The sequence below is a fragment of the Mobula hypostoma genome, chromosome 4 (genome assembly GCF_963921235.1).
Source record: "Mobula hypostoma chromosome 4, sMobHyp1.1, whole genome shotgun sequence".
NCBI classification, from domain to species: Eukaryota; Metazoa; Chordata; class Chondrichthyes; order Myliobatiformes; family Myliobatidae; genus Mobula; species Mobula hypostoma.
The window spans coordinates 54,798,877-54,826,593 of NC_086100.1; the positions used below are offsets into that span (position 1 = coordinate 54,798,877).

The 27,717-nt window shown below is 41.4% G+C and overlaps 2 protein-coding genes across 14 annotated transcripts in view; one reads left to right on the forward strand and one right to left on the reverse strand.

The window, feature by feature from the left end:
* Nucleotides 1-27,717, reverse strand: part of veph1 (ventricular zone expressed PH domain-containing 1) — a 247,776-nt gene that overhangs the window by 176,762 nt on the left and 43,297 nt on the right. For all 13 annotated transcript variants that reach the window (XM_063045816.1, XM_063045817.1, XM_063045810.1 and 10 more), the window contains 2 exons: nucleotides 26,876-27,050; nucleotides 7,944-8,107 (listed from right to left, as the gene is read on the reverse strand). In XM_063045816.1, coding sequence (XP_062901886.1) covers nucleotides 7,944-8,107; nucleotides 26,876-27,050 — 339 coding nt within the window. The remainder of the gene's footprint in view (nucleotides 1-7,943; nucleotides 8,108-26,875; nucleotides 27,051-27,717) is intronic.
* On the forward strand, nucleotides 9,626-14,616 carry LOC134344785 (pentraxin-related protein PTX3-like). Its single transcript, XM_063044872.1, has 3 exons — nucleotides 9,626-9,829; nucleotides 10,892-11,416; nucleotides 13,207-14,616. The coding sequence occupies exons 1-3, from the start codon at nucleotides 9,712-9,714 to the stop codon at nucleotides 13,821-13,823; spliced, it is 1,260 nt and encodes a 419-aa protein (XP_062900942.1). The 5' UTR covers nucleotides 9,626-9,711; the 3' UTR covers nucleotides 13,824-14,616.

Genomic DNA, 27,717 nt, shown 5'->3' on the forward strand with positions numbered 1-27,717 from the left:
CTGGATTGCCCCCAGAAATTCCAACCACTGCTGTTCCACCACCATCCCTGACAGTGTTCCCTTCCAATCAGCCTTGGCCAGCTCCTCTCTCATGCCTCTGTAATTCCCTTTTCTCCACTGTAATACTGATACATCTGACTTTATCTTCTTCCAGAGTGAATTCTATCATATAATGATCACTGACATCCAAAGTTTCCTTTACCTTGAGCTTGCTAATCAAATCTGGTTCATGCATAACACCCAGTCTACAATTGCCTTTCCTCTAGTGGGCTCAAACGCAAGCTGCTCTAAAAAGCTATCTCTTAGGAATTTTACAAAATCCCTCTCGGGATCTAGCAGCAACACAGTTTTCCCAATCCACCTGCATATTGAAGTTCCCCAAGACTATTGTAACATTGCCCTTATTGCATACCTTTTCTATCTCCCACATCCTAGCTACTGTTCAGAGGCCCATGTATAACTCAAGTCTAGGTCCTTTCACTCTTCCCATTTCTTAACTCTACCCACAACTATTCTACATCTTCTGATCCTTTGTCACCTCTTTCTAAGAATTTGATTTCATTGGTTACCAACAGAGCCACCCCACCTCCTCTGCCTACCTGCCTGTCCTTTTGATACAATGTGCATCCTTGGATGTTAAGCTCCCAACTATGACCTTTGTTTAGTCGTGACTCAGTGATACCCGCAACATCATACCTGCCAAACTCCAACTGCGCTACAAGATCATCTATCTCATTCTACATATTGCATGCATTCAAATACATCACTTTCAGTCCTGTATTCATCGGCCTTTTTGATTTTGCCCCCATGTTACATTTAGCTCATCTCACTAACTGCAATTTCTCCCTATCAACTTGCCTGTGCTTCCTCAGTCTCACTAGACAATGCATTGACTTGTATACCAATTGCTCCATCATCAGCCCCATCTCTCCAGTTCCCATCCCCCTGCCAAATGAGTTTAAACCCTCCCCAACAGCTCCAGCAAACCCGCTTCCAGACTTTGTAAAGAAACTGGAGCTCCAGTTAACATACAGGAGGAGCTACAGGGAGGTAGTTGTTACTAAGTTGCAGGATGCAGGTTGACGGTTGCTTCGTGACTGTCAGGAGAGTGAAAGGGAATCGTGCAGAGTACCCCTGTGACTGTTCCCATCAACAACAAAAATACTATCTTAAGTACTTCTGGGGACCAGGGGAAAGTTGCAGCGACCAGCTCTCTGGCACTGAATCTGTCTCTGTAGCTCAGAAAGGAAGGAGAGAGAAGAGGATTACAGTGCCAAGAGGAGATACAATAGTTAGAGGAGCAGACAGGAGATTCTGTGGACGTGAAGGAGACACCCAGATGGTATGTTGCCTCCTGGGTGCTAAGGTCAGGGAGGGATTTCTCAGATCAGGTCCACGGCATTCTAGATGGGGAGAGTGAGCAGCAAGGGGGAAACTGTGGTATATCTGGGTACTAATAACATAGGTAGGAAAAGGGATGAGCTCCTTTAAAGAGAATATAGGGAGGAAGCTGAAAAGCAGGACCTCTAGGGTGGTAATCTCTGGTTGCTGCCTGTCCCACGTGCCAGTGAGGGTAAGAATAGGATGAAATGACAGATGAACGTGTGGTTGAAGAATTGGTGCAGGGGAATGGTTGCAGATTTCTCAATCATTGGATCTCTTCTGGGGAAGGTATGACCTGTAAAAAAAGGACAGGTTATGCTTGAACCTAATGTGTCACCTACTGATTCAGTATGGGTGGAAATTAGGATCAGGTATTGGGAATATTCTATAGACCTCACCCTCCCAGCTGTCCGTCCAAGAGCAACATAGAGACTGAGGAACACATCAGGGGCAGGTTTTGGAAATCTGCAAAAATAACAGGGGTTTTTGTCATGGGTGACTTCAACTTCCCTAATATTGAACAGAACCACCTTAGTCCAAAATGGGGCAGAATGTTCAGCGTATCCTGGAAGGATTCCTGACACAATATGTTAACAGGCCGGCTAGAGGAAAGGCCATTCTAGATCTGGTACTGGGCCATTAAACAGGTCAAGTATCAAATTTCTTGGTAGGTGAGCATATCAGAGATGGGGACAGTAGCAGTGACAGAATCAGGTTTAATATCACTGGCATGTTGTGAAATGTGTTATTTTACAGCAGCAGTACTTTGCAACACATGGTAATAAAAACTATAAATTACAATAAGCATATATATAAAAATAATACATTAAATAAGTAGGCAGGGAAAGAATGGCATGGTAAAGGAACCATTGTTGATAAGAGATGTGGAATATCTAGTCAAGAGGAAGAAAATCGTCATAGTGTAGAGGGTGGGACTGATCAGGGGTAGAGGAAACATGCGCCTGGAGTCGGAGGAAGAAAGGAAGGTCCATAATGAATCCTTTGCTTCAGTATTCACCAGGGAGCGGGACCTTGACATTTATGAGAATAGTATAAAAAAGGTCGATAAGCTAGAACATGTCAACGTTAAGAAAGAGGATATGGTGGAACTTACGCAAAAAGCATTGGGATAGATAAATCCCCAGCACCGGACGAGATCTACCCTAGGTCACCACAGGAAGCAAGAGCAGAGATTGCTGCGCTTTTGACCATGATCCTCACTGGCCACAGTAGTACCAGAGATCGGAGGGTGGTAAATATTATTCCTTTGTTCAAGAAAGGGAGTAGGGATAACCCTGGGGGTTATGTATTATAGACCAGGGAGTTCTACTTCAGTGGTGGGCAAATTTTTGGAGAAGATTCTCAGAGACAGGATTTACAAGTATTTGGAGAAGCATAGCCCAATTAGAGAAAGTCAACATGGCTTTGTGAGAGGCAGGTCATGTCTCACGAGCCAAAATGAATTCTCTGATGATGTGACAAAACACATTGATGAAGATAGAGCAATAAATGTGGTGTAAATGGATTTTAGTAAGGTGTTTGATAAGGATCCCCATGGTAAGCTCATTCAGAAACTCAGGAAGCATGTGACTCAGGGAAACTTGGCTGTGTAGGTACCGAATTGGCTTGCTGATAGAAGGCAGAGGTTGATTGTACATGGAACATATTCTGCTGGGAGGTCAATGACCAACAGTGTTCCACAGGGATCTCTTCTGGTATTCCTCTTCTTTGTGATTTTTATAAATGACTTGGATGAGGAAGTGGAAGGGTGGATTAGTAAGTTTGCAAATGACACCAAGGTTATTGGAATTGTGGATCAATAACCTTTTATCAGAATGAGAAAATAAGTGAGGAAACAAGCAAAGGAAAGGAAATGACTAAGGTGGAAAGAACAAAAGGAATGCCTTGATGAAGAGCAAGATAATCAGGGTGTTACAGCTGGTGTCACTGGTGAACTCTTCATTGTTTTCTTCCTCTTGTGATGCTATTGGGTTCACTGTCCGCAAAATCTTAAACTTAAAAGAAGATTTTAAGCACAATCAATGTAGATAGGAGTATCCTCAGTATAGGGAGGTTATACTGTGTCCACCTACACTTGAAGGACTAGCTTACTTCTCTATCCAGTCTTGGTGGTGAGGTCTAGCTGCCAATACCAACAATTTGAGTATTGAGCCCTCCCTCCCTTCCAGGAGGAGATGGTTCTAATTCACTAAGTAGTTTAAACACAGTTTATTTTTAATGATACACATTTAGGTTCGGACAAGTAGTTCTTAACATTGTTGACATTCAGAGGATTTCTGACTTATAAAAGATTACTGAATTACAAATGATTTACAAACTACAAAGCATTCCCAAACACAGATACAATTCTTAAAAACGAGAAGAACATATCAACGAGCTGTCACAGAAAACAAAGGCAGAGGAATGAATTCTACTTCTTCTTCCTGTCACCCCATCTGTCTGTCAATCTCGTAATTTCTAACAATCCACAATGCCTTCTAATATTTATAACAGCACAAGATATAGGAGCAGAATTAGACCATTTGGCCCATAAAGTCTGCTCCGGCATTTCATCATGGCTGATCAATTCTTCCTCTCAGCCTCAATGTCCTGCCTTATCCCTGTATCCCTATATCCCTCTATGCCCTAAACAATCAAGAATCTATCAACCTTAAATTACATGAAGACTTGGGCTCCACAGCTGCCTGAGGCAAATAATTCACAGATTCACCATTCTCTGGCTAAAGAAATTCCTCTTCATCTCTGTTCCAAATGGGCACTCCCTTTTTCTGAGGCTGTGTCACCATATGAAACATCCTCTCCACATCCACTCTATCAAGGCCTTTCACAATTCAATTAGTTTTTAATTAGGTCACCCTTCATATGACAAGCTGTTCAATCCTGGAATGATTTTCGTGAACCCCCTTTGAATCCTCTTCAGTGTCAACAGATCCCTTCTCAGATAAGAGGCAAAAACTTCTCACAATACTCCACGTGAAGCCTCACCAGTGCTTTATAAAGCCTCAACATTATATCCTTGCTTTTACATTCTAGTCCTCTTGAAATGAATGCTAATATCACATCTGCCTTCTTCACCACAGACTCAACCTGCAAATTAACCTTTAGGGAATCCTGCACAAGGACTCCCAACTCCCTATGCAGCTCAGTTTTTTGTACATTCTTTCCCTTTAGAAAATAGCCAACCCTTTTATTTCTTCTACCAAAGTGCATGATCATACACTTCCCGACACTGTATTCCATCTGCTGTTTCTTTGCCCATTCTCCTAATCTGTCTAAGTCATTAACATTGATAAAGAAGCAATCCCAACACAGACCCCTGTGAAACAACACTTGTCACCAGCAGCCAGCCAGAAAAGGCTCCCTTTGCTCCCATTCTTTGCCTCCTGCCAATCAGCCACTGCTTCATCATGCTAGAATCTTTCCTGTAAAACCATGTTCTCTTAACTTGTTAAGCAGCCTCATGTGTGGCACCTTGTCAAAGGCCTTCTGAAAATCCAAGTACACAACATCAACCAATTCTCCTTTGTCTAGCTTGCTTGTTATTTCTTTAAAAGAATTCCAACCGATTTGTCAGGCAAGGTTTTCCCTTGAGGAAACCATGCTGACTACAGCCTATTTTATCATGTGCTTCCAAGTAACTCGAAACCACAGCCTTAACCTTCTTCCTTCCCAACCACTGAGGTCAGACTAAATGGCCTATAATTTCTTTTCTTCTGCATCTCTCCCTTCTTGAAGAGTGGAGTGTCATTTGTCATTTTCCAGTCTTCTGGAACCATTCCGGATTCTAGCGCTTCTTGAAAGATCATTACTAATGCCTCCATAATCTCTCAGCCACCTCTTTCAAAACCATGGGGTGCACACCATCTGGATCAGGTGATCCACCTACCTTCACACCTTTCAGTTTCCCCAGAATCTTCTCTCTCGTAACGGCAACTTCACACCCTTCTGGCCCCTGACAATCTTGAACTTCTGGTTTACTGCTAGTGTCTTCCACAGTGAAGACTGATGCAAAATACTTATTCAGTTCATCCACCATTTCCTTTATACTACTTTACTACGAGTTGACATCATTTGCAATTGATGTTTGTCAGATAGATACCTTTGCTGTGACAAAGTAATTCCCACAAGTGGTCTAAAAGCTTATAGGGGGAGAGATCCCTGACACCCAAAATTAATGCTGTGAGGTCTGACTCTCTGAGTACACAAATATTCCAACTGTTGATCAATCAAATTTGTGACCATGCTTAATGTGCGTAGTGACTAAATAAACCCAGTCAGGAACCTTCCTCAATCTCTATTACAATGAAGCAGACAACTTAGCAGTAATTGCTTGGTCCAATGCAGGCCAATCAACATAACCCCATTGTCTTATATTCTAGTCTGCACCAGCTAAACATCTCATAGTCACTCCACTTTGCAAACCACATCTCTTAGCAGCCAGCCCACCCCTCCCCCCCGTTCTCTGTAACACTGCTTACAAAGCTGTCTTTTAACTGCAAGCTGATTCTTAAGAGGTAAAGAGGCAAGAAGCTGAACAAGGGATATTTGCTCGAAGTTTAACTTTGTCACAAACAGATTTGACTCTTTGGAAAAGTCACGTTGTTGTGCGAGAAAGCTGAAGTAGGCAGCAAACCTCGCGGACCCTGGAAAGTGAGTATCCATCACACTCTTACTGATAAGCTAACATAATTGAAATGTGGGCACACACAATAGCTTAATGGAAGAACACGGCTCTGGCTTCTGTAACATGGTACAGAGCAAAAGTGAGAACAGGGACCTTTCGCAATATTAGCTGCAAATTAGCTGTGGAAGACGTCCTGCCTCGTCCCTGTGCCGAAGACACCGCACCCCAGAGGCCTCAATGACTACAGACCGGTGGCATTGACCTCCCACATCATGAAGACCCTGGAGAGACTTGTTCTGGAGCTGCTCCGGCCTATGGTCAGGCCACACTTAGATCCCCTCCAATTCACCTACCAGCCCCAACTAGGAGTTGAGGATGCCATTGTTTACCTGCTGAACCGTGTCTATGCCCACCTGGACAAGCCAGCGAGCACTGTGAGGGTCATGTTTTTTGACTTCTCCAGTGCATTCAACACCATCTGCTCTGCTCTGCTGGGGAAGAAACTGACAGTGATGCAGGTGGATGCTTCCCTGGTATCATGGATTCCTGATTACCTGACTGGCAGACCACAGTATGTGTGCTTGCAACACTGTGTGTCAGACAGAGTGATCAGCAGCACTGGGGCTCCACAGGGGACTGTCTTGTCTCCCTTTCTCTTCACCATTCACACCTCGGACTTCAACTACTGCACAGAGTCTTGTCATCTTCAGAAGTTTTCGGATGACTCTGCCATAGTTGGATGCATCAGCAAGGGAGATGAGGCTGAGTACAGGGCTACGGTAGGAAACTTTGTCACATGGTGTGAGCAGAATTATCTGCAGCTTAATGTGAAAAAGACTAAGGAGCTGGTGGTAGACCTGAGGAGAGCTAAGGTACCGGTGACGCCTGTTTCCATCCAGGGGGTCAGTGTGGACATGGTGGAGGATTACAAATACCTGGGGGTACGAATTGACAATAAACTGGACTGGTCAAAGAACACTGAGGCTGTCTACAAGAAGGGTCAGAGCCGTCTCTATTTCCTGAGGAGATTGAGGTCCTTTAACATCTGCCGGACGATGCTGAGGATGTTCTATGAGTCTGTGGTGGCCAGTGCTATCATGTTTGCTGTTGTGTGCTGGGGCAGCAGGCTGAGGGTAGCAGACACCAACAGAATCAACAAGGTCATTCGTAAGGCCAGTGATGTTGTGGGGATGGAACTGGACTCTCTGACGGTGGTGTCTGAAAAGAGGATGCTGTCCAAGTTGCAGGCCATCTTGGACAATGTCTCCCATCCACAACGTAATGTACTGGTTGGACACAGGAGTACATTCAGCCAGACACTCATTCCACCAAGATGCAACACTGAGCGTCATAGGAAGTCATTCCTGCCTGTGGCCATCAAACTTTACAACTCCTCCCTTGGAGGGTCAGACACCCTGAGCTAATAGGCTGGTCCTGGACTTATTTCCTGGCATAATTTACATATTACTATTTAACTATTTATGGTTTTATTACTCTTTAATTATTTATGGTGCAACTGTAACGAAAACCAATTTCCCCCAGGATCAATAAAGTATGACTATGACTAAACAGGCAGGATCAATTTTGGATGGTAGACATTCTACGAAGGTGCTGGTTTCCAGTACTGCATGTATTTTAACTTTAAAAGGCCAACACCAAAATGGTCAATTAATTGTGGATAATGGGAATGAAATGAAGAGCAAAGCACCACATGGCCCGCAAAGCTTCTTCAGAAGGAATATTACTGAAAAATGGGGTTTATGGCAGGCAGTCTCCTTGGTTTTTACCGCTCAGAAGTTCTCTCATGGGTTTCTTTTATGAAAGAGTCCATGAGCAGCGATTAGATAAATGAATAGATAATTAGCTTAGAAGGATAAAAGTGAAGGAATGATTTGGTAACTAAGTAAAGTTTTACCTGAGGACACTGCTTTGTTATCATTTGCAAAAGGTGTAGAAGATGGTGCTGTTCAGGAGGCTCCAGCTGTGGCACGAGTTGGACCAACTCCGTTACGTGGCAGTTAATAGGTCCCTGCTGCTTCTCATAGATTGAAGGTAAAACCCGCAGCAACAAAGAATTCCCTGTGAGACCAGCAAGGTAAGAAAGTCAAGCATTTAAATTCAAATGTGGTTGATCATCTGGAAACCATTCCTCAGAGTGCGTTAAGGAATCCATTATAAATAAACAATAGATGATACCACAAAAATGGCATACAATGCCACAAGAATATTTAATGAGAAAATGGCAACAGTAAATTTCATTTTCCCTTTACTGAAAATAGATATTTGAAAATGCTCAATGGTGTAGGAATAATTTATAGCACAATAGGTGACCTTGAAGTTATTGCAACCTACATACCATTCACAAATTTAAACTGCAGCATAAGGAAATTATTAGTGAACTGAACTGTGGGGGTTGCTGTATAACTATTTAACCCTTCATGATATGCAGTTTGAATACAATTCTGTGTTCAATGTAAGGAACTTTTAAAACATGTTGACGATTTGAGAGAATTTTATATGATTTAAGCAGTCAGTTTTAAATATAGGAATGATATTGAAGGCAATTATGTCAATTAATCAAAATATAACAAATCTATATCAATACAAATTTAGCATACATTCAAATAAACTTCCTATTTTTCTTCCCTCCTTTTCTTGAAACAGTCTCCAAAGTCTCCTTTGGATGTATTTCATTTTCTATTCTCTCCTCCTACGTTCCAAAAAATGGACATAGGGACCCTTGTAAAACAGAGAGGCATTTCCCTACATGAGAGTAGTAAAGTAAATGCTGGTGTTGAACTCAAACACAAATTATTCCATACAAACTTTTTCTGGAAAGAAAACAAGCAGTCTCTTGTCATAATATCTAGGAGCAAACAATCACCTCTCAGGTATTGCTCTGAAGATAGTCCACATATTCTGGGATGTTACCCCTTACATTGGGGAAATTTTGTAATCTCCACTCAATATTTTTGATGTCACATCAGGGAATCAGGCCTCCCAGTGTGATAGATGCTATCAATTGACGCAGTCCAAAAAAAAATACAAAATGATAGTCAAAATGGACTGTTTATATGCACTTTTAGATAATATATATTGTTATATATTATCCAAGACAAAATGTATCCAGAAAAATCATGAAGCATATTTAAGCCATTTTTCTTCATTAAACCTTTTAAAACAGGCTTAGGATCTTACCTAACAACTTTCATATGGCAAAATGTAAAATAAAACTAATGAAATGCAGAAATAAATGCCTTTGCATTCTTGCACACCCCTCTGGGACTTGCCCTTCTCTGGCTTCTTAACACTCCTCACTTATTGCTACCACTTTAGATGAAAAAAAATGCATTCCCCAGTGGTGGATCATTACATTACTCTTGCAATCTAAAACTTACCCCAGTGCTGGGTCCTTGCTTAGGTATGCCTATTCGGATGTGCTTCAGACCCCTCAGGTTTCAAGATTGTGCAATTCAAATAATTCAAATTCTTTGTTGCGAAAGCAGAGCTCTAGTTCATTGGTGCATGCACTTTTATACCAATGACAAAGTTCTTACATCATTCTCATTTATTACTTATAAAGAGGGTTTAAGGGCTTGTGTTCATTTGCTTTTACAGCTCATATCGAAGGAGCCAAATTAACTCAAAATTCTGCATACCAGCTAGACGACAACTCTGAGGAAATGGCTGTATTTACAATGATCCTATGGATTCTACTCAATGTCTCCTATATTTTAGCAAATGATTATGAAGATGTGCAAGTTATTAATGGGATGGAAAATAAAATCTCATTTATACCAGGTAAAAAATTTTCATTGTTAGAAGAACTGATTCTGCTATAGTTAATGATCTTTGCTGTTTTCATCTTTTCTGGTGAAACTTAAAATTTGAAAGTATTACTTCAAACAAGTAACAACAGTTGTTCACAAATAAAGTGCTGTTAAAGAGAAGGAAAAAACTTAACCATAAAACAGGAAAATCTCATTATACTAATACCAGAGCTAACACATTTCAGGTTTAATTCTGTTAACAATTACTTTAGGTTCTCTGCTGTGAATCACCAGAGTATAAATCGATGCTATCAGCTGCTTTGACAAAATGCTAATAAAGATTATTCATTCTAACTCATTGTGATGCAAAGTAAGATATTCAGATTCCTAAAGCAGTAAATGTAATTGGTTGAGTTGATATTGTACAAGATCAGGGTTGAGATTCCAGTACAAGAGTAGTGTCAGCATTACCATCTTTTGCATGAGGCATGGAACCACAATTCTGTCAGTCTTCTCAGGCAGATGTAAACGATCCCATGCCACTATTTCTGTGAGGAATAATATTTATTTCTGTACCAGCACATTCTAAAAGAAACTGTTCTGGGAGTTTGCTGAATGTTGCTTTATCAATAGACTATACAGGTGCTTAAGTGGTAATGAATTGCTTTGATATGTACTGATGTTATGAAATATAAAGTTACATCTTGTTTTGTTTAAGTGAATTACAATTACTAACATAAAATACAGCAGATGACGAAAATCTGAAAGCAAAAAATGGTGCAAAGGTTCAGCGTGTCAAGCAGCTTCCATGGACACAGAGGAACAGTTAACTCTCCAAACAACCAGTGGAAGTCATTGACTTGAAATTTTAACTGTGTTCCTCCCTCAGGATGCTGCCATAGCAGTGATACTTGATTACCATGCAAGCAGTTTAATTTTACTTAATGTTTATTTAGTACTTAAGTTTAAAAATTGCAGGATTTAATAATTAAATGCAACAAAATTTCAGCAATACGTTACTTGTACTAAAGCAGCATGAAACTTTACATACGTAACATGAGTGCTCCCTTTATTTAAAATTATCTTCATCCAGATGTTTCCTGTAAATGCCAAAAGGAACTCACTAAATGGGATAAGCTCTTTGTAATGCTGGAGAATGCCCAGATGAAACAGAACATCCTGCAACAATCCATTCATGAAGTGTGTAAGGCAGAATTCCAACGAGTCCGGTCCGAAATGCTCCAGATGAAAACCATCATTGCAGACACCACCACAAAAGCCATAGAGAGTGCAATTTTGCACTTCACAACGTACACCGACAAGAAGTTGACATACAATGTTGAAGAATTCAGCAAATCCAAATTAGAGAATGAATCAGAGCAGAAAAATACACTGCAGCAGCTTCTTTCAGTGGCTCAAGATCTGTCCAACAGACTCAGAAATCTTGAGACAATTTGGCAAATGATAACGTACATGAAGGATCAGACTTCATCTCAAGACATGAATAAAACAGTTTCAATAAACTTGGAAGCCATTCTGAATTCCTATGAACCGTACCAACCCAGAGGTGAAGTAACAGTGTCACAGAAATGCTCAGTGAAACACACAATACCATCAGGTAACCTATCTTACCATTTTTTTTTTGCTACGTTCTACACATTTGTTCTCAATCAATTTGGGTCACTACATACCCATTTCTATCAGCTGAGAAAATGAAACATACCTCTCACTAGGATCTATAACACATGCAGAAACAAAACAGCCAATGTAGTATTAAAAAGTCCCAAAAATATTTCTGCCTTGTACAATATGCCACCTAGTGTGCTGGTTGAGTACTGGGAGGGGGTGGGGAAGAGAGGTGACTTGGGGGTTGGGGCAGGTGATTGGGGAATTAAAGGATCCAGTTTATATTTTTAAAAATAGATCTTTATTTTAAGTTTTCCTATATGTGGCAATGCATGTGAAAAATGTTAAAACCAAACTTTTGGTACCTCTTTTTACGCCAGGGAACTCCCGAAATGAAATGTACTGTACATGTATGTTCAGTTTAGGTCAGGGACAACTTGGATAATATATGATTTTGTAATCCTGATAATGTGAAACATTTTCTTTCTGTAGTATTCCTTCTGTTAATGACAGACAGGTAATTACTGCTTTCTCCAATTATCACTCATCTTTCCCCCTAGAATCACTTAATGCATTAGCCACTGTCAATATAAAGATCGTCCAACATCAAGATGCACGCAATTTTAAACTTACACTTCTTTTAGCCCACCACATAACCACTGTTGCTGTTGTCTGACTTATCAATATCTTTGATATCTTAAATCAGTCATTGGACTTGAAGCAGTCTTCTGGCTTAGTGATAGCACTTCAGCTCATGAGTCAGAAAGGGAAGTGTTTAAACTCAGCATGCCTTTATGTTCCATTAAATGCTTGAGATGTGTGTGAGTGTGAGTGTGTGTGTGTGTGTGTGTGTGTGTGTGTCTGTCAGACAGAGAGACAGACAGACAACACACATCTCTGCCTATTGTATTTTTTTTAAAGTTGCAGACTTGTTCAGAACAGGAAATAGCTAGAAATGATTTGGCTAGATATTCCTGAGAGCCACCTCCTTAGTGTCTGGTTTTGGGAGTCTCCTGAGCTTTTCAAAACTGTTGCCTTAACAAAATGAGAACACTAATACTATTTGATCTAACACCTGTGGCATTCTGGGCCAATACTGAATCCAGCAGCATAACATGGCTGTAAATTAGTCAAGGATCTGGAGGCTTCAAAGATCAAATTATTTCTAGTTTCAAGAGAAACAGTCATCCTCCTCTATAACATACAAGATAACCTTAGACATGCCCTATCCCAAGTTTCTCAATGGCCTTCACTCCCCACCCCTCCTCCACCTTGATCTAGTAACTGAACAGCATTAAAATAAGGGAAGTTTAATGTTTCATTGATGAATGAAATGGAACGATTTATAGATTGCTCATCAGTCTGAGAAGCCAGAACATTGGTTTTCCTTCAGTGACCTTAACAGGTCGTTTGAAGTGCAAAAGTCAGTAGTGACCTGCACTCCAAGTTTCATACTTGCACTCTTTGCTTCGGACAAGAAAGTAAAGCAGAACCATACATTTAAAGTGCACTGACTGACAAGTAAAACACAACTGAGAGCTCCAAGCTTCTCTTCTGCAACCATTCAAAGAAGCAAAGAGAATATAAATGTTATTATAATACAAAAAAATACCTGTTTCAACATAATTTTTCATTTCTTAACATTCATTATAAAACTTAGTATTTGGTCTTTCCTAAAAGGGGAATTTGGTCAATTGCTGTCAGAAAAAAAACCCACCGAATATAGAATGTTAGAATAAAAGGCATTGAATGCAGCTAATATTTTCTCTTATTGTCCCTTAGATTACGATATGGCTCTGATCTTCCCAATGCGTTCAAAGAAGATTTTTGCAAGTGTCCATCCAGACAAGATGATTCTTAGCTCCTTTACGGCTTCTATATGGGTAAAAGTCACAGATGTGATGGAAAAAACCATAGTGCTCTCCTATGGAACAAAAATAAATCCTTTAGAAATTCAGCTATACTTCAATCAATCTTCAGCCATGCTCTCTGTACACAATAGCGCCAACATGGTCATTGCTGAAAATGCAGTCTCCCCTGGGCACTGGGTACACTTTTGTGGAACGTGGAGCAACGAAGATGGAAATGTGACCCTTTGGGTGAATGGAAAACTTGCTGCAAGATCTTCAGGACTAGCAGTTGGATATGTTATTCCAGACAGAGGAATACTCCAACTGGGCCAGGAAAAGAATGGTTGCTGCACTGGAGGAGGCTTTGATCAAAAGTTGGCCTTTTCAGGAAAATTGACTGGATTCAATATATGGGACAGAATCCTTTCTGAACAGGAAATTCAAAACTTAGCCAATCATGAGCATTCCAACAGCATGAGGGGGAATGTTGTTGGCTGGAGTGTCACAGAGGTTACGGTGCATGGTGGTGCTGAATTCATCTACTATTAATTGAAATTGATTCTTTCCTAATTAACATGTTCAAAGAATGGATCTGAAAGTGTTACTGTTATATCTCTGATTCTGAACCATGAGAAAAATTCCTAATTATGCTACAAAGTCCTCCAGGCCCAAGTCCAGAGTGAAGTTTGGAGTGCAATCATCCCACAATAATCTATGTACAGAAAATAATTTCTCTCATTACAGATTTATGTTGATATTAGAACACAGGACAGACGGACACAACATTTAGTCCATGACACAAGTTCGCAGCATTCACAGAACTTGTTATTGCGCTGTTAAATCTGAAGCCTGGTCAATTGGATTTTAAGATCCAATATCTGCAAAACTGCAAAAGAAAACTGTATATTTTATAATTTATCTTCCAGTCTCCTAGAGCAGTCAGACCAGATTCATTTTAGGAGTGGGGACAAATGTAGCTTTAATCTAAATTCATACAGAAAATTACCCTCCACAACAGTTACGACAGTTAATATTCTCAAATACTAATACTTTTACTTTACAACTTTAACTTTAGTGCATAAAAACGCATGGTTACTTTCATTTATCAAATGATTAATTAGCAAGAAGCAGTAAAGGTGTGAACTTACCACTTCCACATTGGAAATCAAAAATATCACTGCTCAATGTATGCATACGTGAAATAATAATTTTGTGATCTAATCTACATTGCTTTACAACACAAGGTCTGTGTAATGCAGTATGTAATGTGTAAGGCTTCTGATATTAATCATATAATTATTTGAACAGAAAGAATCTAATTTTGTAATAAACTGATATTAAACAATGCATTGGAATCTGTGTATTTTTTTTTAGCAAGAATACAACATGCAAACAATAACTGAGAAACATTCAAATGGACTGCATGAGAGGTAAACTTAATAAACCACATCTCATCTCACTTCTTGTTCATACCCTATATAATAAGTTTCATTTCCAGTATTAAAACACTTCTTTTATAAAAGTTGTCAATTTGATTCTTCCACACTTCCATGCTGTATTTTCCAAACCATAGTAAGGCAATGAATTAAAACACTTCACATGTCACTCTGGTTCTCTGTCATCTAAATTTGTGTGTTCATATCGGAACTTTCTTTAGAATTTCTAAACATCTCTTTCTCATAAACTTTCTCTGTTCTCAGAAAAATAGCCTTACTTTTTTGTGTCTCCATATAACTGAAGTCTTCCATGCCTAACATTCTAGAAATCTCCCCTGCACCCTCTGAAAAGCCTTGTGATGCCAGATTTGATCATTATGCCCAATGACTGCTGTCTAAACATTTAACATAACACAATAATTTTGAACTCTCTGGCTCTATTTCTCAGTACAAAGATTCCACACAACTTTTAAAATTACATACTCAACCCACCTTTCACAACACTACTAGTCTTTGTTCCTACATTGCCTTTAAAATTGTACAATGAGTAGTAGCGCGATCACTCGAATTGAGTATGATATTCTCCTAACGGACCGTCTATTGATGGGTCCTCAGATGGCTGCAGAGGCCAATCTGGGATCTACACATTCTGGTACAGTGTGGGCAGGAGTAAGTGATGGCTGAGGTTGGCGGTCAGGTCTTTTGCTTGTTCTGTTTCCTTCTGCATTTGCCGCTTGCTCTTTGCGGCAGAGCGGAGGTCACTCTCATGAAACGCAGCTTCCTCTTGAACAGATTTGCTCCAGGTGTATCTGTTGAGTGCAATGTCATCCCAGTTCTGAGAGGTAGTGTTGAATTTATTCAGGCTAATTTTTATGTTTTCTTTAAAGTGCTCCCGTTGCCCAGGCACTGCCCTTCCTTCAACTGGGAGTAAAGGACATGTGAGTTAAACATCCAAATGACATGACCTATCCACTGGAGCTGGTGTTACTTGATCATCTGGAGATGCTGTCCATGTTGGTCTCCTCCAGTGTGCTGGTGTTAGTGCGAATGTCCTTCCAGCTGATCCTTAAGATCCTTTGCAAGGCTCTTTGGTGATATTGGTCCAGGGCTTTCAGGTGCCTACTGTAGCTGGTGCATGATTTAGCTCCATACAGTAACGTAGGAGGGACAGCTGCTCTGTAGACCAAAGGTTTTGTTTGGACTTCAAGGTCACGGTCTTTAAAGACTCTTTTCACTACTCAGGCAGTGGTTATTCTTTGAGTCGATGTCCGCTTTTGAAGAGAGAATGCTGCCAAGGTAGGGGAAGTGGTCTACGTTTCCAAGGGTGATATCATCAACTTTGATGGAAGGGTGGATAAATAGCTGGTTGGGCAGGAGTTGATATTGGACCTGACTTTTCTATATTCAAGACAAGATCCTGGGCCCTATGTGCCTTGGGAAAGACATTCGGGATAATTTTAATACGTTTTTAAATTACTCCTATCCTACTGAAATTTCCATTAAAATTAGCCATCACAATGTTCTGCATTAAGTTCCATCTACCCTTGATTTTCTGATTCCTGTTAAATTCCTTAATATTTACTACATTACTGAGCTTTGAATCAGCCAAATCTGTGAACTTATTGCCAGTTTGGACCATTGATTTGCATCAATAAACTGGAATATAATCTTAAAATAATGGTGATGCCAGGGGAAACCGCTATCCACCACTTGACAGCAAACAACAGAGGTACGTGTACAAGACCCTAGCAGTCTGTGACAGACTGGATACAAAATTCAACTGTGATGCTTGTGCAAGAGTTCAAGAATGTCTGTCCATTGCTGTTTTAAGTGGCATCTTGTCCACACCCTAACAATTGCTAATGTAATTCCAGCCATTAGCCTCACAGTCCATGCATTAACTGAAGCCCATTAAACCAAGATCCTCTAAGAAGTACGTGAGCCCCCACTGTCAACGTTCAAATGTGGCACTGGAGCAAAGAGGGCGCAGCTCTGCTGATTTCTGACACCAACCTCAGCATTCTGATGGACAAGGGAGCAGAGGAAGTTCAACCTGAGCTGAAATGTGCCTACCTTAATCAACCAATCGCACCTCAAATGGGAGTGGTGCTGAATGAAATACAATGACCTAGTATTTCAGTAAAGCAGAGAGTGGGAATAAAGGGATCCTATTCTGGCTGGCTGCCGGCTACCAGCGGAGTTCCACAGGGGTTGGTGTTGGGACCGTTGCTCTTTACGATGTACGTCAATGATTTGGACCACGGTATTAATGGACTTGTGGCTAAATTTGTCGATGATAGGTGGAGGACTGGGTAGTGTTGAGGAAACAGAAAGCCGGCAGAGAAACCTAAATAGTTTAGGGGAATGGGCAAAAAAGTGGCAAATTAAATACAATGTTGAAAAGTGTATGTTCATGCGCTTTGGTGGAAGAAATAAACGAACAGACGGGAGAGAATTCAAAATGCAGAGATGCAAAGGGGCTTGGGAGTCCTTGTGCAAGATACCCTAAAGGTTAACCTCTAGGTTGAGTCGGTGGCAAAGAAGGCAAATGCAATTTTGGCATACATTTCTTGAGTTATAGAATATCAGAGCAGGGACGTGATGTTGAGGCTCTATAAGGCACTCGTGAGACCACACTTGGAGTATTGTGTGCAGTTTTGGGCTCCTTATTTTAGTAAGGATATACTGACATTGGAGAGGGTTCAGAGAAGATTCACAAGAATGATTCCAGGAATGACAGGGTTGCCATATGAAGAACGTCTGGCAGCTCTTGGGCTCTATTCCCTGGAGTTCAGGAGAATGAGGGGGGATCTCATAGAAACATTCCAAATGTTAAAAAGCCTGAACAGATTAGATATGGCAAGTTATTTCCCATGGTAGGGAAGTCTAGAACAAGAGGACATGACTTCAGGATTGAAGGACGTCCATTTAGAACAGAACTGCAGAGAAATTACTTTAGTCAGAGGGTGGTAAATCTGTGGAATTTGTTGCTACAAGCAGCTGTGGTGGCCAACTCACTGGGTGTATTTAAGGCAGAGATAGATAAGTTCTTGATTAGCCAGGACATCAAAGGGTATGGGGTGAAGGCAGGGGAGTGGGGATGACTGGAAGAATTGAATCAGCCCATGATTGAATGGCGGAGCAGACTCGATGGGCCGAATGGCCTACTTCTGCTCCTATACCTTATGGTCTTATAGTGATATGTCAAGCTGAATGAGCCTGAACACTTGCAACTAAATCTCAGCTATATTATGGGTAGTTACAGCACCCATACTCTTCAATACAATAACTCTCCCTCACTCAAAGACAAATCCATAGTTCAAAGTAAATTCATTATCAAAGTACATATATGTCACCATATACAACCGAGATTCACTTTCTTGTGGGAATACTCAAATAATCAATAATAGAATCATAATAGAATCAAAGAAAGATTGCACCAACTGGGTGTTCGACCAGTGTGCAAAAGACAACAAACTGTGAGAATACAACAAAAAGAAATAATAACAATCAATAAATATCAAGGAGATGGAGAATTCCTGAAAGTGAGTCCATAGGTTGTGGGAACATTTCAATGATACAGCAAGTGAAGTTATCCCTTTTGGTTCAAGAGCTTGATGGCTGAGGGATAATGAATGTTCCTGAACCTAATGTATGTACCTTTGCTGTCCAGATGTTCCAAGGCTGAATGAAGAGCCAATGAGAGGGTATCTGCTGTGGACCTGTCGCTCTGGCGGGCAAACTTAAGTGGACCCAAGTCACTTCTCAGGCAGGAGTTGATATGTTTCATCACTAATTGTCCAAAAGGGTCAATCACATCTTCACAACTTGCGATTGTTTTTGCCTTTGCCTGGATGGATATATCTGATGAATGTTGACCCCCACCACTTATTACCACCATCATACTCTTGTTCTTCTTTTACATTGCAGTTTTTCAGGAGATTCCCAACCTACAGCCACCACACAATTTCTCTTGCTATTCACAGGAGACTGGGAGCAGGAAGACACAGCCATTGTATTCAAAACCACAAAGTATCAGTTCTGTGAAACCAGAGCAGACTAGATAAGATCACTGCAGGCCAGGCAGCATCTCTAGGAAGAGGTACAGTCGACGTTTCAGGCCGAGACCCTTCGTCAGGTTTGCTGCGTTCACCAGCAACTTTTATGTGTGTTGCTTGAATTTCCAGCATCTGCAGAATTCCTGTTGTTTTAGATAAGATCACTGGTATTTTGGAGCACCTTTTGCCTGAGTACAGGTGACACTGGTGTTATGTCCATTCAGGTACTGGAAATCAGCTCTTTACAAATAACTACTCAAAAAATTGAGATACAGAATAAAATTCGCTGTCATAGGATTTATTTTTAAAAAACATGTACACCAATTATTTTTTCCACTTGCATTTCTTGATGAATGCACTTCACATTATGGGAGGACAAAAAAAAAAATCAGCGCCATATAGTCTGTTCCCTAGGTGTAGCGGCTACTTGGAAACAACCTGAGAAGCAAAGTGAGGGAATATTACATGGTATGATGTGCTTCCAACTAACTGATTCCAGTGGAAACAAGACTGTACATCCAATCCACTATTACAGACCAACAATAAAATTATTTGACTCTTCCATAATTCATGTAAAACAAAACAGGCAAAACAAGTGTAGTTGGATCATATTCAAACAAGTTCAAACAGTCAATGAAAAATATACAGACCCTACTCAACCCTCCTCTATGCCACCGATCAGGTGAACAGGTGGCTTTATTCATTTATTTTAACCGCCACCCAATGTTGTGCACTACTCGCTAATTTCCACCCAAACACACATGACAAATTTCCTTAACCCAGAGTGAGGATGTGTAACACAAACAGAGTACAGACAGTCAACAAATAGATACATGGCTCCTACACTAGGAACACAACCCTCCGAATTATGCCAGAAACACCCATAATCTCAATTCCATGGTAATATATAGGATGTGACTCAAATATTATTTGGATGCCAGGAACACTAACTACTATTTCCTCACTTCTCACAGAGCTAGAACAGTCTTATACAGTTTTCATATTTATCACTCTTAAACTAAGGGACCTATGAACATATTGTTTATGTTCAAAGGTCGCCAGCTTGAGATGTTCCCTTTGTTTCTCTTTACTCAGAGATTGGCTAACGTGCTGTTCCGAATGCTTTCATCTCTTTCTGCTTTTTTCCTCAGCACCTACAATATCTAGATCAAATAAGAGCAGAAAATGCTGGAAACCCTTAGCAGACCAGGAAGTATCTGCGGGACAGGAGACATTTGACATTTCAGGTCCAGGACTGAAACGTCAGCTGTTTTTCTTTCCACAAAATCTGCTTGAACTGTTGAGTGCTTTCAGCATTTTGTGTTTATTTTAACTTTTCAGCATGTTTTTTTAAAAGAAATTTTAATGCAATATTTGACTTGTTGATGTTGATTTTGATCACTAGAGCAACACATTACATTCTGCCATATCCCCAACTTCAGCAATTATTTTTCAAGTTGGCAGCCTTCATCCCTTTAGAGCAGCCTTCTGTAACATTAACAACACTGATTTACACTGAAACTAGGTTTGGCTGTGAATCCAAGCATTACTTTAAATATTCAGATAGCCATGACTTCCAAGATTTGTCTCAATTGAATGCAGTCCCTTTCAGCAAGTCAGCCGAGTTTTATAGGGCACTAGTCAGCAGCAATCCCCAACGGCAAAGGATAAGGCAAGTTCCTATTCAAATTGCGTTAGGTTAATATTTCTAATTATTTTAAGAGTTTTAAGTTATTTCTAATTAACTTATGTTCTTTTGAAAATCTTAGAGTAATATACACGGACCTGGTGTTCAATTCAATACCCTCACTAAACATGGACACACATGCATACATACATTCAGCCTTCATATCAGAAATAAGCACCTCAGAATTCCAACTATTAACTAAGGAATTTGATTTATTCACTTGTGAACCCAGCAGCATAGTTTTCTGTGCTTGTCACTCAGGTGATTAACGTCTGAACAGACTGTTGTGTTTCAAAGACATTGCATGAAGAATTAATGCCTACAAGTGAAGGTAAAGATTAAATACATAGGAAGTCTTCGCAATGACAAAGGGGGAAAGTGATACATAAGTCTTGCGTGGGGGCGGCGGGGGAGCTGAAGCAACAATTTTACCAGAAAGCCTTGTTGTGGTCTGTCTGAAACATGGGAAAGAATACAATTATGTAATCCCTGGATAAACATGAGAAAGTCTGCAGATGCTGGAAATCCAAAGCAACACACATAAAATGCTGGAAGAATTCGGTACGCCAGGCAGCATCTACGGAAATGAACACACAGTCGACGTTTTGGGCCAAGGCCCTTCTTCAAGACCCAGAAGGAAGGGGGAAGGTGCCAGAATAAAAAGGTGGGGGGGGGAGGGGAAGGAGGCTTGCTGGAAGATGATAGTTGAAGCCAGGTGGGTGGGAGAGGTAAAGGGCTGAAGCAGAAGGAATCTGATTGGACTGGTCCATGGGAGAAAGCGAAGGAGGAAGGGATCCAGGGAGGAAGTGATAGGCAAGAGAGAAAAGGTAAAAGACCTGTCCAAGACCAGAAGAAACTGCAGAAGATCGTGAACACGGTGCAGCACATCACACAAACCAATCTTCCGTCCTTGGATTCACTTTACACCGCACGCTGTCGAAGCAGTGCTGCCAGGATAATCAAGGACACGACCCACCCAGCCAACACACTTATCATCCCTCTTCCCTCCGGGAGAAGGCTCAGGAGCTTGAAGACTCATACGGCCAGATTTGTGAACAGCTTCTTTCCAACTGTGATAAGACTTCTGAATGGATCCTGACCCGGATCTGGGCCATACCCTCCAAATATCTGGACCTGCGTCTCGGTTTTTTTGCACTACCTTACTTTCCATTTTTCTATTTTCTATTTATGATTTATAATTTAAATTTTTAATATTTACTATCAATTTGTAATCCAGGGAGCAGGAAACACAGAATCAAATATCGCTATGATGATTGTACGTTCTAGTATCAATTGTTTGGTGACAATAAAATAAAAAGCAGTATAAAGTACAAAAGATCAGAGTGGAGAATAGAGAAAGAGGGTGGGGGAAATTAGTTTACAGGAAAAAGAAATCAATATTCATACCATCAGATTGCAGGCTACCCAGAAGACAAGAGGAACTCTATCACTGTTAAGCTGTTGTTCCTCCACACTGAGGGTGGCCCCCATCTTAGCACAAGAGGAGGCCATGGACTAACATGTCAGAACAGGAATGGGAATTGGAATTAAAATGTTTGGCCAACGAGAAATTCCACTCGTGGCATATGGAGCGGAGGTGCTTGACAAAGCAGTCCTTCAATTTACATTGGGTCTCCGTAGTGTAGAGGAGGCCACATTGGGAGCACCAGACACAACAGATGACACCGGCAGATTCACAGGTGAAGTACTGCCACACCTGGAAGGACTGTTTGGGGCCCTGAATGGAGGTGAGGGAGGAGGTTTACGGGCAGGTGTAGCACTTAGGTTGCTTGCCTAAGTACCAGGAGGGAGATTAAGTAGGAGGGACAAATGGACAAGGGAATAGTGGAGGGAGCGATCCCTGTAGAAGGTGGAGGTGGTGGGGGGTAGGGAGTAAAGATATGTTTAGTGGTGGGATCCCTTTGGAGATGCTGTAAGTTGTGAAGGATGATGTGTTGGATTTGGATGTTGATGGGGTGTTAGATAAGGACAAGAGGAACTCTATTAGTTATAGTCATACTTTATTGATCCCGGGGGAAATTGGTTTTCGTTACAGTTGCCCATAAATAGTAAATAGTAATAGAACCATAATAGTTAAATAGTAATATGTGAATTATGCCAGTAAATTATGAAAGTCCAGGACCAGCCTATTGGCTCAGGGTGTCTGACGCTCCAAGGGAGGAGTTGTAAAGTTTGATGGCCACAGGCAGGAATGACTTCCCATGATGCTCTGTGCTGCATCTTGGAGGAATGAGTCTCTGGCTGAATGTACTCCTGTGCCCACTCAGTACATTATGTAGCGGATGGGAGACATTGACCAAGATGGCCTGCAACTTGGACAGCATCCTCTTTTCAGACACCATCGTGAGAGAGTCCAGTTCCATCCCCACAACACCACTGGCCTTATTACTGTTAAGGCAGCGGGAAGATAGGGTGATCGTGGATATTCAGGAAATGGTGGATATGTGGGTGAGAGCAGCATCAATAGTGGAGGGATTAATACATTCAGTCATGTAGTTAATGTAATTAACTGAAATGTTTCAGAAGACAAATCCAAAAGCTTGATTAGTTCGCATTCATGAGACTAAAACAGGATGCATTGCTGATTTGCCTTTGCCCTTTCCATTAATGATTAATTTTAATCCTTTGAAGTCAAAGAGATTAAATTAGGTATAACAGCAAGCATTCTCCAATTGTCCAGTTCATTTCATACAATGGGAAATGGAGAGAAAATGTGGCTGTCTATTTCCTCACTTCCACCCAACAACAGCTGTGCAAGTAAACCAATTTAATCTAGCTCAGATTAAGGTAGCACCTTGCTCTGAATCTGATTTCATTTTACCAGTCCATTACCTGACAAGAAAAATCATATCAATTTAATTATCATTCAAACAATGCATGAATATAGCCAAACGAGACAGTGTTCCTCTGGGCAATACCCAAGCGGCAAGTCCCACAAATGGTTCCCAGCACTCCAGCCTGTCATTCCACCGATCCAACACTGGAGGGCAGCACTGATGGGAGATCGCCCTCAACTGAGCTCGGATGACACGCTGGTGTCTCCTCATCTAGATTCAGACATCCCACCTCTCCCGGAAGTTCCGGGAGTCTCCCGCAAATTAATAGAGGCTCCCTGATGCCCGCAAATTATATACAATGTCCCGGAAATTCATTTTTTTGAGAGCAAGCGTGAGAGAGAGCATGAGAGCGAGACAGTGTGCGCAAGAGCAAGAAAGCAAGCGCGAGTGAGAGCAACCACGAGAGAGAGAGCGCGAGAAAGCAAGCGCAAGAGAAAGTGAGAGCGAGAAAGCGCGTGCATGATAGAAAGAGAGAGCAAGAGCGAGAGTTCCAAAAAAAGTCAAGAGTGGCAGAGTGTTCCAAAAAATACATAAAATGTACTTCACCCCAGACTACACTAAAGTGTACCCCTGCCTAATAGGGGTCAAAAATAATGACAGTGTTGCTCACTGCACTGTTTGCAACAGTGACTTTTCTATTGCCCATGGTGAGGTGAGTTTAACAGGTGTCATTTGTTCATTAGCATAGCTAACATTATTTAAACTAGCTGGCTAGCCACTAAGGAGCTACTCTATTGCAGGCATCCCACCTCTCCTGGAAGTCTCCTGAAAATTGATGGTGCTACCTCCCTAAAATGAGTTTTTGCAGGGTGGGATGTCTGTAGACTGCAGCAGGCAAGCCCATGGCTTGAAGCCTAGAGCTCGCTACAACGGAGGTAACACAGCTGCCTTGCCTCCCGTCTCTCCATAAAACAAGGGGAACAAGATTGCAGCAATTGGAGGTGATGGGCCAGTAAGGAGATTAGGTGAGAGGGGGAAAAGGGAATGGGGATTGGTGAAGGGGATGGGCACTACCAGAAGTTCAAGACCGCTTTGCCGAGCACTACACTCCGTCCGCCAGAACAAGCTGGATCTCCCAGTGGCTACCCATTTTAATTTTACTTCCCATTCCCTTCTGACATCAGTCCACAGCCTCCTCGACTGTCGTTTGGAGGAGGAAAACCTTATATTCCGTCTGGGTAGCCTCCAACGTGATGCCAGGAACATTGATTTCTTAAACTTCTGGTAACGCCCCCAAACCCCTCTCACCATTCCCCACTCCCTTTTCCCTCTTTCACCTGATCTCCTTTCCTGCCCAACATCTCCCTCTGGTAATCCTCACCCTTTTCTTTCTTCCATGCCCTTCTGTCCTCTCCTATTAGATTGCCCTCCTTCAGCCCTGTATCCCTTTCACCAATCAACTTCCTAACGTTTTACTCACCCCTCCACCAACCCCCTCCCCCCCGCTGGTTTCACCAATTACTTTGTTTTTCCTCCCCTCCCCCACCTTCTAACTCTGACTCCTCATCTTTTTTTCACCTGTCCTGCTGAAGGGTCTCGGCCTCAAACGTAGTCCACACCCTTTCCACAGATGTTGCCTGGCCTGCTGAGTTTTTCCAGCATCGTGTGTGTGTTGCTCAGACAGGCTGTGATCAGCAGGCAAGGATGCTAGGGCAGGGACATGGTGACCAGTGCAGGAACACCAAGATGAAAGTACACAAGAGGTAGATAGGATTACGGTGGGAGGAGGGGAGTGTGAAGGTTCGAGAGAGCTGCTAGAACATGATAACCAGGAACCTGATAGGTAAAGATGGTGATAATGGTGCTACTGGAAGTGGGGGGGGGGGAGTGGAAAAAGAGATGAATGGCAGGTAGAAACAGAACCAGAAAGGGAAGGTTGCAGGAGTGGAAGTGGAGCGGGTGGGGTGTAACTGGCAGCCAATAGCACTCATGGCCAGCGAGGGATCTGCCTAGTCCATGAACGGGCTGTCAAAAGGACAGCGGTTTGATGTTCTGTGAGGGATACTGCCGACCTTCCTACTTGTAGCAGTTACAAGTCTAGATAAGATTTTCTAGTTGCTTATTTCTGCTGCAGTGAGCTGAAATGCTGCATACCTATAAAGGAAATGTCAGATACATTCTCACATCCCATTGTGCAGTATTGTTTAGCTTCCCACCTGATGCCACAGACAAGAGAGAAGGAAACTCTCGAGGCTTTTAGGTTTAGCACTGGCCTTTCAATGGACTATTTCACCAATCATCCAGTTTTGGGCAAGTCTTCAACAATGACATCATCGGAGAATGGTCATGTGACTACCAATCACCATTTCACTCTGTCCTGTGGGGTAATGCCACCGAAGTGGCAGGGTATTTATCACTGAATTAGGCTGCTGGGTGAAACTGGGGGGCGGCCTAGGAACATTAATTGTTCCTGCAATAAGAGGTGAGTGGCAGGTAGACATACAGTTGGATGATCCAGCCCAGTGACGAGGCTAACAATATTCAGCATTGTTAATCTTGAAATCCAAGAGCAATGAAAGTCAGGAGTGGCTGTCAGAGAATTCCTGCTCATTCGAAGCTGCACAATGACAGTACCTTGCTGGAAACAAACAAACACAAGCTGCAGTGACACTCACAACATGCTGGAGGAGACTGCATTCACCAGCTGAGGTTAGCACTTGATTACCAGTGTACAAACACCCTGGAAATGGGGCAAATCAGTTTGAAATACTGCCCAACTTATTTCTGTGCCACTGAAAATCAACTTCTGCAAATGCAAATTTTAGAACTGGAAAAACATTTTCTTTCTGCTATCTCTCTTAATCCAAGTCTGCTTTCCCTCCCCTTTCATTTCACTTTATCTAATATAACGGAAATTTACTGACGCTCTCTGTGCTTTCCCTAATAATGCTTCAATCAGCCAATTTAAAAAATGCTGGTGCTTATCCAGATAACAGAGGGCCTAGGTGATAAATATTGCCTACCACACAATCCCATGGACAGGAGGAATTTTAATGCAGAAACCTAAACAGCCATTACACAGATGGTTGACACCATGGATCATCATGAGATCGACGGATAAGGATGGACAGGACCCAAATTCTTTTATGTCTTTTCACAGTATAGGACAGGACATAGAAAGATTAAAACGACGCAATTTACTGCAATGCTTACACATAAACAGCATGAAAGCATCTGAGAAAACAAAGTAAGAAACTACACTTTAAATAGAGACATTTACATTCTCCATAAAAGACTTGAAATTTTGGGCCCTTTTATTATGTAAGAAAAAATGATAGCCAACTAGTGCACAGAAAGCTCCCACAAATAACAGATTAGTCTGCATGACTCTGGCCTAAGAGTTAATGGCTGTCTACAATGTAGTGAGAACAAAACTACTCTTCTTCACACATTGGCTTTTACATTCACCCGAACAGACTCAGTGTAATCGCTTATTCAGAAATCAAGAGCTCCAATCGTCAATATATTGTTGTATCAGGCCAGGTTATAAGATGAAATCTAGAAGTAGAACTTAATCAGACAGGAAATTACAGTTGCACACATGGGTACAAGTTCAACTCACCTTGAAGCACGCTGTTTACAATTACTTCTGCGTGCTTTGCAAGGATTTCTGGTTTACCAATGGCCACAAGTGATAGGTAATTAGACATGTTCCGGGAGAGCTCTTTGTTACCCATTTCGAGGAATTTCACTGCCACAGGGACAGCAAGACCCATTACTGTTGGATTACTGTAGTTCTGATGAAACAAAAAAAGTGTCTGTGAGCAGTTAAATACAGATTTCAATATTATTCAAGTTGCAAAACCTGGCAGATTTGCTCACTGTGTAATCAATAAAGTTGTGAAATGTAGAAAAAAAATCATAGGTGATAATTTCTGCATATTTTGTTTTGGAGCAGAGATATTTTTCATGGGAACGGCTGCATCTTGACTCGTATAAGAAACACCAACATTGACAGTGCTCGTTTTCTGCAACACTTTCTATTCTAGCTTGACTAATATGTCTGCTTTTTTTTCAAATAATTGGCCAAATTGCTCGTTAATACAAAAAATACAATTTTTCTGTTTGTGTCTTCTTCACTTTATTTGCAGCATATTAGTTTTTGCTTGATTTGCTCAGCTATGTGTCAAATGATGGCAACATTATCTTTGCTATGATTTTTGTTCATCTCCCATGCTCTGCTTTTGACCATTAAAGTACCTTTGGCAACTACAACACTACAGATCTCTTTCCACATTCAGTCTCCAAGTCCAGCTCACCCTAAATGGAGTCGGCCTCAAATTTCACCCTTCCTGTATCAGACCTTCTGATCACTGATATTTCCTCTAATGTACCACTTACTTTTTTCATATAGGTCATCCTCACTATCAAGTGCCATTGGATTCTTTCTCTCACCTCATTTGA